At 44.8% G+C, this 13,581-nt stretch overlaps 1 protein-coding gene and 1 pseudogene across 2 annotated transcripts in view; one reads left to right on the forward strand and one right to left on the reverse strand.

The window, feature by feature from the left end:
* Positions 1 to 154: 154 nt before the first annotated feature.
* LOC118290970 lies at positions 155 to 6,380 on the reverse strand (annotated as a pseudogene).
* A 4,816-nt stretch (positions 6,381 to 11,196) lies between these two features.
* The window catches only part of LOC118291010 (guanine nucleotide exchange factor VAV3), a 72,912-nt gene continuing 70,527 nt past the window's right edge, over positions 11,197 to 13,581 (forward strand). For both annotated transcript variants that reach the window (XM_035618864.2, XM_035618865.2), the window contains exon 1: positions 11,197 to 11,652. In XM_035618864.2, coding sequence (XP_035474757.1) covers positions 11,446 to 11,652 — 207 coding nt within the window. In that variant the 5' untranslated portion in view covers positions 11,197 to 11,445. The remainder of the gene's footprint in view (positions 11,653 to 13,581) is intronic.

The following is a 13,581-nucleotide window of genomic DNA, read 5'->3' on the forward strand; positions in this document are numbered from 1 at the left end:
GGGAAAGAGAAGACAGAAACCTGCTGCAACCTGACGGCAGGGAACTTTCTTTCTCATCAAGGCAATGCAGGTTTTCTTAGGATTTGGAAATGCCCTCAATCCACTTTGCACTAAAAAGAACTTAAGAAAGAGACAATTGAACAATGCAGAAATGTCAGGGACAAAAGTTCTTTATTTAATTTTTTTTGTATTTTCACACTTTCTTGCATGAAGCAGCTGTTACAGAGCCAACAGATTCAAGTTTCATTCAGTACAAGACTTTAAAATGAGACTGTCATGGACTGCCGTGTCAAAGTACTGCAATATAGAGAAAGTCTCGTAAAAATAGCTTTGAATGGGAATCATCAATAGGTTTTAAAGCTAAACTGCAACTGCTGACTTCTTTTGGACCACGTTCTCAGCTAACTCCAGCAGCCGAGGGTATCTGAACGTCCTCTCCCTCCAAGACTCTGGGATTCCCTGGAGACCGGTCTGAAAACAGAGCAACATGACAGCTGAAAGCACCACCTCACTTTTATTTATTTTCACCATATCAGCTCACTGTCAGCCCCATCAAACCCAGATCTATGACTACAGACGACAATATGCCATAGGAGTGAATTTTCGACCCAAAATGTTGGTCAGCATCAGTTCTCCCCTGATGTGGCTGTGAATATGATGAATAGTGTTTTACACTGCTCTCGTAAACAGAGTACACAGTGTGAATTCAAATGAAAATTAATTAGAACCAGGAGGACGCACTACTGGAAAAAAAAACCTATTCTTATTATTATCAGCAGAGTTTAGTAACCTTACCACAACATCCATGTACTGTAGGTAAGGATAAGCTAAAACACATATTCAACACAAGTTTAAAGAACGTTTCTCAGTATAGTCCTTAAAGACACTCTTATAATCAGTGTGTAAATAAAACTTTTTTCCATCTCTTACTGATTTCCATCAGTGGCTCATGAGTGGTTGGTAATGCCTGACAGCCACATGCCTACAGTACCTGTGCCCCAAAACAGGCTCCTATGAAGGAGGCTCGGCTGGCGGTGCATCCCCCGCAGCGCATGGTGTCCCTGACTGCTTCATCCAGCTGTTTCAGCGTCAGGACGCCGTGAAGCGCTCCCTGGAATGCATCGGGCAAAACTGGACACAGAATCAGTAGCAGACTGAGACATGGCAAATGATGCAGTAACGGATCAGAGGATCCAGCGTGTTTCAAAGTGTAAGTTAGTACTGTTAAAGTAAAACAAATTGAAACAACATGCTGTGCTGTAATTGTTCCATTTACATTCGACAGTGGAACAGATCTGGGGAGCAGGTCTCATCATGTGCACATTAAAGTGTCTCAGGTTTTCAGCCCTGTTAAACCTGAGACGCTCACCTCAGCGGGAGGGGGAGGAGGGGGTGAAGAGGAAAGAGGAGAGCGACCATTAGTCAGGAGATCGAAGGCCCAGAGGACCAACTAACTTGGATCCACTGACAGGAAGGCCACGCAGGCCGCGCCACGTCAACACCGGCAGGCTTACCTCATGTGTTTGTGAACACAGCGGGTATAAGCTGCTGGGATGTCTTGGCTAGGTTCTCCTTCACCTGGTGGATGTGTGCTTCAGCAGAGATACAAGGGGAAAGAAAAAACAATGACTGATGACACCAGAGCTCTTCTGTGGCTTTTGTGACCTGCAGTCAAAACACACATCGTCTGTCATTTACATAGTAGCTGCAGCAATATGTTTTGATTTTTGATTTGAATAGAAGGACAACTGTTTTGTCAAAGATGATCATCTAATTGCATATAGGACTTTGTGTTTCTTCCTGTTTCAACCCCATATCCTATTTATATGCATTGTGTTGTCCCTATATTTCCTTTTTTTAAGGAAGAATAAAAAAATATTCTAGATCCTGCTTTATACCGCAAATCGTCCTTTTATTACAGAGAACCTCACACAAAATGTGAAAAACAGTGTACAGGCTGTTTGTTACTGCTCAGATCTGAAACTTCAATAACGAGCTTTACATTTGCTGAGAGTTAGATTTAGAATGGATACAACTCCCATCAGCTAGAGCCAAGAGTCAACTAGCTTCTTTTGCTGTTCTTTTCCTGACTAATCATTGTGTGAGTTACAGTATATGAGGGGGGAAAAACTATTAACATCCCATGTTTTTATTTAGTGAAATGAAATACAAAAAACTACAACTTTGACCTTTGGAGGCGCTGCTACGTCGAGCTTTTTGTTGAGCTGTCAAAAGCTGAAAGCAGCTTCTAAGACTCATGTAGTCTTACCAGCCACAGCACGGTCCAGCTCCTGAGGGCTCTGTCTCTTTGGGTCGTTCAACTGCGCCAGAACTGCATCCAGAGCGTTGGGATCAGGACCATTCAGAATGTAATGCTCCAAAAACCTGACAAAGTCAGACAGGCAATAAAAAAAGGGGTTGTCTCCCTTCAGAGCTGTTTCATGCCTGTTGTGCTCGACCAAAGGTTTATCCACATCCTCTGACAGCTCCCACAGATTCAGGCACAGCAGCCCTTTACTTTCAGTGTAACTGACTAAATTTCATTATAGTTAATTCTAGTTGCACGTGTGTCCTTCCAGTACCTAAACCTGTCACACTTACCTCGCTGCAGCGAGGGTCATAGCCACACACATGTCATTGTTCTGGGTGACCCTTATGGCTTTTTCCACCTTCTCCAGCATCTCGGCCCGTCCAGCAAACATGGCCACCACTGGGGCCAGCTTAGTGACGCCGTCCATCTGACAGTCCACTTCACAGCCTAAGAAAACACACACACACACACACACACACACACACACACACACACACACACACACACACACACACAGATTAAAAAACACCAGCCTGACAGGGTCTTTACTTATCATTGTTCTTCTTATTTAGTTCTGAAAACAAAAGAAACATAGATATATGGTCACACCACTGAGGCACCCTGCCTGCTAAATAACGCTCCAAACGCTTCAGGCGAGAGAGTTGACCTGTTTTGAATGTCTCGGGTATAATTTGTAAAACCGCGAGACTACTCAGAAGCATGGAGTCAAGTGTGTAACTTTAACTAGAAGATAAAAGAAGAGTGAGGAAGTTTAAAAGGATCGTGATCTCGACATGATGGGACTTTCTTGTGCAACAATGTCTTTTAAATTAAGGACACACTCTTTCCCCTACTCATTATAAATGCAATTTTTGGCCCAGAAGTTATATCGGTGCACACAAGGCCTTACAGTCTATGGGGTTTTCCTCATGCCTCATATTTCAAAATGAATTTAATATCTGTGAACTGTGAGAGTTAAGTATGTGGCATTTCCCTCATTTCATAATTCTATGCAGTTTCTTCAAGTAACCAGGTGGAGGAGCAAGAGAAAAAAAAAAGTAGATTTAATCGAGGAACTGCACTCATCACAATGGGGAGTGCATCTCTCACAACCACATGTAAGGCCATGACATATGTGCTCTTAGTTTTCATGGGCTGTTCCTTACCAGTTTCCTCTTTGCCGGCATCCACATTTCTCATGAAGGCCTTCAGGCTGCTGTTCCTCCACGGGCCATCAATGGGGAGAATGGCTTTCGGACCTGACAAATTAAAATGACAGCTTCATCCGTATGGACAGATAGCACCTATGGAAAGTATGACTACACGACAAAAACCAGCCAGGGAGGAAATGAAACATTTTCTTGGACTTTGTGTTGATGAAGTCATGACATTTCTGTAGGTGGAGATCGTTCCTCTGCCTCTTCAGTCATGAAGATTTTAACTGCCCATGATGATGACACAGCCCAGACGTAAAGCTGCCTGCAGTTTACTGCACCCAAAGGTAACCCACGCTGTTATGGCGATTTACAGCAGAGCTGTATTTATATGATCCTGCGCTATCCAAAGCGCTGGTCACCGGCTCGGACAGGGAAGTCTGACTGTATGGAATATTTTCACGGAAACGGAATTCCCCCGCCAGCAGACAGGAAAATCATTATGTTTCAGACAGTAACAAAGGTGCTTGCATCATTTAAGGCTTGTTAGGTCATTGATACATTTATTGACATGTCATTTGGTTAAATGCACCGGTACACTACCTCCTTTCTTCCTGTAAGGATCATTGAGAGGCAGGTCGTACACTGTTCCTGGGCCAAAGAACTTGTAGATGCGCTTGGTCAAGTCGTCCACGTCGACATCTGCCAACACAGGATGCACTATGTCTTTAGAAAACAATAATGCAGCTGCACCAGCGGCCTCAAACATCATGCTGATGGTTTCTTAACTGTCCATATTTAGTAAAAAGTCATCATCGGTAGACTCTTTGCCCACTGAGCTCACTGAGATTAATGCTTTAGAAGACTGTAATTGCCATAATCAAATAAGAGCAGGAAGACTGGCACTTTGTATGTTGATGTCTCTAAACACTGTACGTTATGTTAGACGTGTTATTTCGTTACAGGAAAAAGAGGACAGGAAGAGGTTTGTGGTCGTCCGGGGCAAAAAAAAAATCTCTCTTTGTTAAAGTGACAAAAGTTTTTACTTATGTCAGTAAGTCACACAATCTGTGTCTATATCTGAGGAATCACCCTTGTTGTGATGGGAAACAAGTTGTCAGTATTAATGTAACCCAATCTACTGCCGTGGTATACAGTTATTATACCTTGGTAACACAGATTATGATCTATGCCATGTGTCTAAACGTTGTACTTGCAGTCTCTGGCTGTCTGGGTGTATTTCAGTACCTCCACACTGACTCAGTGACTCCAGCAGGATGTAGGCCTGGTCTCCATAGCAGGTCTGCTCGCCCGTCGTCCTGCGGTAGAAAGGGTTCGCCGACTGAGGCCTGAACTCTGGACACGGCTCCAGGTCGCACAGGACTTCTGTGAGCCTGTCGTGACTGTAGATCCAGTGCATGGGCTGGGCTGTGCACACACACACACACACACACACACACACATTCACACACACACACACAGGAGGGAGAAAAATGGTGGAACATTCAATAGTTTTCTTTTCCTGACGTGTTTGACATGACCTATTGTACATACAGTCTGTCGATAACAGATAGCACAGCGGGGGGGGGGGGGGGGGGGGGGGGGGGGGGGGGGGGGGGGGGGGGTGAAAAATATGCTGCATGAATAAGTGTGTGAATGGGTGGATGTGGCTAATGGTGTAAAGTGCTTTGAGTGGTGTAAATGCAGTCAGTCTACCTAATGTAGGATTACTAGTAGGCATCATTTTGTGGTTTGTGGTCTGATAAGAATGACGAGTGGTAGTTAAACAAATGTTCCTCATGGTTCATTCGTGTTTACCAGAGCAGTGGCTGCAGAAACCAGGCTTTCATAACTTTGTGTGTAGGTTGACATGACTTGTACATGTTAAGGGCCCTCCCCTGTACTTTATCAGCATGTGCACATGTTGCTGTAGCTGCACCGATACCGTTTCTGCGAGCCGCTGAAGAAAAACAATGACGCCCTTTGTAAAATTCCACATTGTCAAATGCCTCGTAAGTGAGGTTGAGAAAGGTAATCACACAAAGTGGAACTGGATACTTGTTCAAATCAAACAAGTGTGACATGTATAAAGATTTGTCTACCACATTTGGAATATGATAAATAAAGAAGAACTTCCAAAGCGTCACAACATGCGCTCGACCTTTATGGCAACTGAATGAGGTGGATTTGTCCTCATGCTGTTATTAACTTAGTATCAGCATCTTACCTGCTGCATCTGCCACTGCTGCCCCGATAATGGCCCCCATGGCTCGGTCTGCCACACTCAAGGCCATCTGCTTTCGGTACACAGACATACGGATATATAAACTACTGAACTGACACTTTTAGGTGTATTTTTCATTCATGATAATAAACACAGCTCAATATTGTTGTTGGAAATGGTAAAAATTACTATTCTCAGGGTTTGAATTGTCAGTAATCTATTAACATGGGATAAACCCCTTGAGATGCATCATCTTGTTTTTCGAGAGGGGGCCTAATTAATGACTAAATTATCAAATTCCCAATGTGGAATCCTATTTGACCTTCTGTCTACCTTGGCCCTTAATTTAGTTTCAGTTGGATTATGCAACACAACATTTATTCAACGAGCTTACACCTGGTAAAAAGATTAGAAAACTATTCTTCACTTTGCCTCTTAGAGAGGGAACATTTGTAATTTAAAGTTGTTGTTGCTCAATGTCATGCATTCATACCTTGGAAGTCCTTGAAGTCCTTGAGTGCTGTTAAAACAAACTGCAGACTTATTTTTCCTCAGCTCAGAGCCTCGTCTTCACCTTGTAACATCCACTTGAAGTGTTGTGTGAAGTCGCCTCAGTCTCCTGACAGGGAGGGTGGGGGTGAGGGTGGGTACCACCGGCACATGCAGTGATAAGAACACAGTGTATGCTTGGGGGAGGCCAAGGAGGAGGTGAGAACACTTGACCGGAGTTGCAACAGGGAACGATGAGTCAGTGGTAGAGAGGAGGTTCAGTGCAGTAGCGGTCATGAGGAGATATTAACCAGTCCCAACACAGCATGGTGTGACGTCATCAGGAGACTGACCTCACCTTTGAAGATGTGTTTGTTGCCTAAACCACAGGCGGGACTCTGGATGTGAACATCGGTCTTCATTCGCTAGTCCATCACACATTAAGAGACAAACCATCCACACTCACTGTCAAACCAAGAACCTTTTTGATGTTAGGCAACAGTGCTAAACACTCGCAATTTCGCTGTGCTGTTGTCAACAGCATTACATTGACAATAAAGGATCTTGAATCTTGCACCACCAGCCCGCAACACCAGAGGGCAAATTACTTTACAACGAAAAACTCCCTTGGTCATTTAGATTTTCCGTGTTCTCCCCACTCCACGACCCCCGCCCAGACAGTTCCCCAGCTGCTCCCCTCTCTCCCCCAACTCTGATGAAACCCTGCAAGGCCTGGCCAGGCTCCACTTATCCCAGGTCTCTCACGAGGATCCCTGCCATCGATTTCACTCCCGGCCTCCTAATCCAGCAAAATAGCGTGCTAGGGGCAGGGTCAGACAATCAATAGCAGTTAGAAAACAATGAACAACAGCTGCCATGGTCGTCTTCGGAGTCACATCTGGGTTGGGGCTGCGGATTGGATTCTGTGAAAGGACTGAAGGTATTCACTGTGGCTGTAAGTCCTGCTCAGCAAAACATATTAGCTGAGATGTTACATGAACAGGACATGATCTTCTGGGCTGCATCAAAGGATAGATAATATCATATGTTGTTATCAGGGCCTTTTTGATGAAAAGAAAAATTACACTGAAATTAATGTGGGATGATTCATTCATTGGCAGGAAACAGAGCGCAGGGGGGAGACATGTCCTTCACAGAGAGGACACATGAGCTGCACAAACAGATCCGTCCCCAGATCAAGTGACACAACGAGCGGAGAGCAGCTCTGTAAATCACAGCCTGGCAGAGCCGCAGGGAGGTATTGACGGAGCGCAGACAACGTGGCTGTGCCCCTGTGGTTATTTTTCTTTTCTTTCCTTTTTGCGGGGGTGGCTTCGGAACTCTGGGGGCTTTGATCATGTGGCAGGACAGTGGGAGGGGCGCGGAGGGGACACCACTCTTGTAGCTAATGCTCCGACTTGCCAAGCGTCTCTCGGAGGCGGACAGGAGGCAGGTTCAACAGTTCTTCATCACCGGACCCGGTGGCAGGACAATTTGTCTGTCTGGCTCACGGCCGAGTTTCAGGCACAATTTCTCCAGAGACTGCAAACGTCAGCCAGTTGTTCCTTCATTTTGATCCAGACTGAAAAATCTCAGTAGCTATTGCAATAAATATCTGTCCCCCTGGCATTCAAGGTCCCCAGTGGAACAGTCATATTCACTTTGGTGATCCGTTGACTTTTCCTCTCACTCCACCAACAGGTTGCAGATTTGCGGTTGTGAGTGAACTGTCGCGGTAACTGTTCTCGTGGATTAATGGATAAATGTCGTTTAGACATTCGTGTTCATGCCAGTAACCCCACAGATCAGCCAGCGGGCCAGTAAACTCTGACTCTGTGGAACAAAAATATTTTCTTTGTGCCGTGAGCAGCTCAGTTTCCTTTGTGCATTGCATTGTGGGAGAATAGTGTCAGCTGTTAGCATTCTTTATGCAGTCACTTCTCTAATGTGAAGACATTAGATATTAAGACGCCGCTTAGAAACAGTTTGTAGTTTGGATGTGGGACTACTACACATCATTCAACACAGACACAACAACTCAGTGCTGCTCCTATGTGAACAGATTGATGCATCCCCCTCATCAATCAGGGTATCAATACTGTAGCTACTTGACTTCGTACATGTTCTTATAGGGATCTTAGCCACATGGGCACATCACAGTTAGGTTATTGCTCATATTCTATGCGTTGACAGCTATGAAATAAGAAAGGTTTGTAACATGGAGTAAAACCTGAGTGAAAAATTACTTGACTTCCTGTTTGTTTTTGCCCTTTTCACTCTACAAATCTGCGAATATTCACAGGTTATTATGGTGATATGGTACCAGCCAGTAATTGTTGTCAGATTCTTTTAAAATGTGAACCTAAATTCTTCTTCATGTGATCATCACATTTACATTGACTATGTGCAAGACATTCATGTTTGAAGCTACTAGGACACTTTGACATATAGAAGGCATCTTTTTCAGTTGTCCTTGTTTTTGCTCATCTTCAATGACCCACTCTAATTTGATCACTGAAGCACATTTATAATGTGCAGTGGCAGTGAAAAAAAATAATTCCTGGCAGTAAGATCACATCTAGGCCCAGACATAATCTTGGACGCTCACATGTTTAATCGTTACCTTCCAGTCACAATCCTGATGAAATAACCCGAGACGCGGGCAAATCATTAATTTGTGCTTTGCTGGAATTGAAATGCTTTTTTACTTATGATGCAATAAGTAACAGCAGTTTCGTGTGGATTTTATTTTCAATGAATTTAGGGTTTTGCTGCCTTCAAGCAACTGAGCAGGTCATGTATGCATGGCTCCAATGCCAAAAAGCTTTGATAAAGCATCTCATCAGTCATTGCGATCATACTGTATCTGCACGAGAGTGTACGTCTCCTCGGCCCTTGTACAGCATTAATCAGAGGAATGCTGATAATCACCATGGCTGTCCCTCCAGTCTGAGAGAGGACGCTGAAACAGGAGAAGGGTGCTGAGAGGTATGCCAGCATCCGGCCGCGAGCCACCTCTCCTGTCATGTGTACTATGCCAGCCATGGCATCCAGTGTGCAGCCAGCCGAAGACAGAGCTGGATGCTCACAAGTGAACCACACAAAAGTCAGTCCCAACATTCTTCGTCAGTCTTCATGTGCTCACAGGGCGGACAAACAAAATCCTTCTCCTCTGACATCCGTCCAAATCCTCTGCACAAGAATGAAGAAAAGAGGAAGATGGCGAGCTGAGATGCAGAGAGTGCGAGGAATTCAGAATAACAGGACGTGTTTACAACTGCAAAATTCTGGAGAATTATCTTCGCAGTATTGTTTGCACAGGCCTGTGTTCACTCTCTGTACTGTATGTAAATGCACTCAGAGTGATTCATCTACATTCTTTCTTTGTATTGAGCCTTTTTTTCTTCTTCTGTGCGCTTCCTTCCTCTGCAAATCTTAAACTCTGTGGATCCTATTTCCATGTTTGAAAAGAAATGAGTCTGGAAGGTTTAGTTCTTCTCTTCCCATCTTCTCTCACGTACTTTATTCATACATCTTCATATGATACTGTTAATGTGATTAGCAGCACTTGGACTGCGCTGGTAGTTATATTCATTTTCACGTATTGGATCTCTCATGCTTACATATAATTTCCTGTCTTGTGATGCATTCACTTTGCAATAGATTTAGAATCTCCTGCTTTCATCAGTCCTGTCTGTGATATTATAATCATAATCATATATCATACATACATATATCATATAATGTGCTGCTTTTTTGCACATCCTTTTTTTGATGTTTTTGTACAGCATTTGTCTCGTAACTTTGCTACATTTGTGTAACAAAAACAACAACAACACAACAGCAACATGAATGGTCTCAAACCGTTACAGCAAACCTGTTACTGATTCATTTTTAGTAACAATCTCATTGAGTATGTGTTACTTCCTCATCTGACATGATGCTGTTAGTGTGGAAGTTGTAAATGGCTGAAACCACAAATGGCTTATTGGCACCTATAGTTGGTCTCTCTCCCCTTTGGGGATAAATAACAGTAAGACGCGTGTCAAAATATGCAAAACATTCTGACACAAGATCTTAAATGAGAGTTCATGTAATGTGTAGCTTGAAAACACCCAACTTCATAATGCTGTTAAAATCCAGGTACACTGAAAAGCTTCCACAAAACCAACAAACCCACATGACAGTGAAACAAAGAAGCAAATCAGGAGACCGAGCTCGTAGCATCAGTCTACGACAGGAACAGAATTACACGACAGTCAGTCGTTGTTTTAAAACTGTCCTGGACCAAAACCTCTTGAGTATTGAGCGTGTGCAGAGAACACACACATCTGCTCTCATTTGCATACATTTCCTCCCCAAACTAATGATTCACTCATGCAAATGGAAAGGTCAGGAACATCCAAGATGCATCACGGAACAGGAACATGCAGCCACACACCAATATAGAAACAGCGAAGCAATTACAGAGTAATTAAAAATGTCAGATAGCCTGTAATGTACTGATACTGTAGCTGATCATATGCATATTAAATGTATTGGTTACACCGATAGAAAGACCCAACAGGAAATACATTGTAGGAGTATACAGAAAAATGGTCAGTAGGTAACTGAAGCTGCCTCATTAAACACAGTCAGAGTCTCAGTGGCTTATGGGTCAGAACTGCAGCTAATATTATGTGAAAAGTGAAACATAATATTCTCAGACATGCGCACTGATTTGTCTGATCACTAATTGATAAGTGTTATTCTCATCGAACTCTATTCGGCTGCATGTATCTGCATAGGGAGAAGACCCCCCCCCCCCCCCCCCCCCCCCCCAAAGGCTTTCACATTATATTCTATAACAGGCAATTATGCCATGTGAAGAAATGAAGTTTGGTCGCGTTGTGCAGCAGAGAGGATCCAGTCAGTGACAGCGCACAGGCAGCCGGTGGGTGGCGGGCGGAAGAGGTGAGGAGCGGGGCCAGGGGGAGGGAAGAGAGAGAGAGAGAGAGAGAGAGAGAGAGAGAGGGAGAGAGGGGGAAGAGCCCAGGGTGCGCTCCATCCTCAGCCCCAGTACACCGGACTGTCATCCCCGGAGCGGCCGCCTGCCTCTCCTCCAGCACCCTGCTCTCCTCCATCGGCTCTTACGGTCAGCGGACGCAGCATGGACGCGCATTGAAACGCAGTGTCGAGCTGTCAGCTGTTTCTCCTGCCTGCAAAGAAAGAAAGAGAAGGAAGAAAGAACACGTTCTCTCAACGCTCGTCGGGCTGAAGTCAGCACAATGATGGAGTACTGGAGGCAGTGCGCGCTGTGGCTGATAAACTGCAAGGTGCTGCCGGCCAACCACCGCGTGACGTGGGAGTCCGCGCAGGTATTCGACCTGGCGCAGACGCTGCGGGACGGGGTGCTCCTGTGCCACCTGCTCAACAACCTGCGACCCCAGTCCATCAACCTGAAGGAGATCAACCTCCGACCGCAGATGTCCCAGGTGAGAGAGAGAGAGAGAGAGAGAGAGAGAGAGAGAAGAGCGCGCACGCGCCAAACCAAACGTCTGTTCCTCGCGTCTTGGCCAAACTCCAACCTTCAGTAGCCCCGATGGAGCGCGGAACCAGACCTCGTCGGAGTTATTCCTGTTTAAAGTCCCCTTGCCTCTCGGCAAATGTTCGGCGATGCAACAAACATCAACGAATGTTATCGCGAACTAGGGCGGTTACATGTTAAATTCGGCATGGTGTAAGACACACGTTAGCACTTGGTTTCAAGCAATGTTCAACTTTTTTTAAAATGTTGGACACGCCACTCGCTGCAGATCCCACCCTGTGTTCTGAGGGCGGACGACAGCACAAATAAGAAGTCAACAGACGTGAGGATAGTTCAATTTCATTCACTCCAGTCGAAGCTTGTGGGCGGAGTACACGCCGAAGAAACACGGCGCCCCTTCCAGCTACGATGAGCTCTTCATTACCGTTTTGTGACTTCTGCATTTCTGACAGTTACCAAGGAAACACTAAACTGTTGAAGAACTAGACGGAGTTTGGTAAACACCCAACTGAATCTACTTAGTGCTGTATAAAGTTACACTGTGGGCGAAAATTCGTCTGACAGCTGTCACCGATTCTTTTGGTCAGTAACTGTTAGTAACTGTTACTCACAGACAATGTTGGGCAACACAGTGAACCGTTATGCTCTCAGGTCCCTCAGTCTGCCCTCTGTGGGTGATGTACACACACCGTGGATGGATGTTTAGTGACAATAACACTTAATAAGGAAATAAGGAAACAATAAGGAAAAACATATTTTATTGTAATACTTTTATAAGACAAACAAACAGCGAATCTAAACAAATAGGATGGATGTATGGATGGAGAGCTGTGACCACATGGCTCCAGCTTGTCAGAAACCATCTGTTTCAGTAACAGGACAGCCGGAGCCGCGGCCAGATTAATATTCACCTTCATAACAGTGGATCTGGCTCGGTGACAGCACAGTGAGTTAGACACTCTCCTACCGAGCCTGCAGACCTGCTGAAGAAGAATTACACTTTACCACACACACGCACGCACGCACGCACGCAGGCACGCACGCACACGCACACACACACACACACACACACACACACACACACACACTACAGTGTAATAATGCAATGGGTGCTATAAAGCGCTCATCCGATCCACAACAGGCGATGAAGGCATGAATATCAGTCCTATGTTGTGCTGCACAACTGATGGAGGTGGTGTGGGTTTGTCCGGCTTATTTCCTGGAGAAAAAAAACCCCACTCCAAAAGTCAATGTCACAGTGGTACGGTCAATATGATGTGCTGTTACTGCTCTTACGCAGTCGAGGTGGACAACTGAAAGAAGAAGAAGAAAGGTTTTTAATGTCATCAGTGGAAGTAGAAATCAACTGCCCAAGGATCCGTTTACTCGGAGACCTCAGAGAAAACTGGATCGGGACTGTAAGAGGAGCTGATTAGTCCACAGAAGTTATGCCAGAACCAATAGGATCACAAATAGGGAATCATCAATAGTTCAGTGTTTGCTGTCAGCCATGACATAATGACACGATGTGTAGAAGGGTGCTCAGTGCTTGGCCTGGGTTATTTATAGGCACAGTTTGTTTTATGCATGGCTGGATAACTTACTCATTCTGAGCCAGTGATGAGATTCAGAGGCAAACAAGCAGTGGGCATAAAACCATATATTTACAAAGTGCATGTGAGGATAAGCTGTCAGTGGGTTCTCATTTTTGTGCTATTGTCTTAACAATAGTGTTTTCTAAACTGCATTCCCCGTGGGCCACCTGCCTGTCGGAGAGTGGGAAATCACTTTATGAGTCTGAGGTTTTTAGGTGGTTCTCATTTATTTGCCCATTGAACCATGGTGGTTAAACTGTTTGGGAAAAGCTGCTTCCACG

Source organism: Scophthalmus maximus, chromosome 21, assembly GCF_022379125.1.
Source record: "Scophthalmus maximus strain ysfricsl-2021 chromosome 21, ASM2237912v1, whole genome shotgun sequence".
NCBI classification, from domain to species: Eukaryota; Metazoa; Chordata; class Actinopteri; order Pleuronectiformes; family Scophthalmidae; genus Scophthalmus; species Scophthalmus maximus.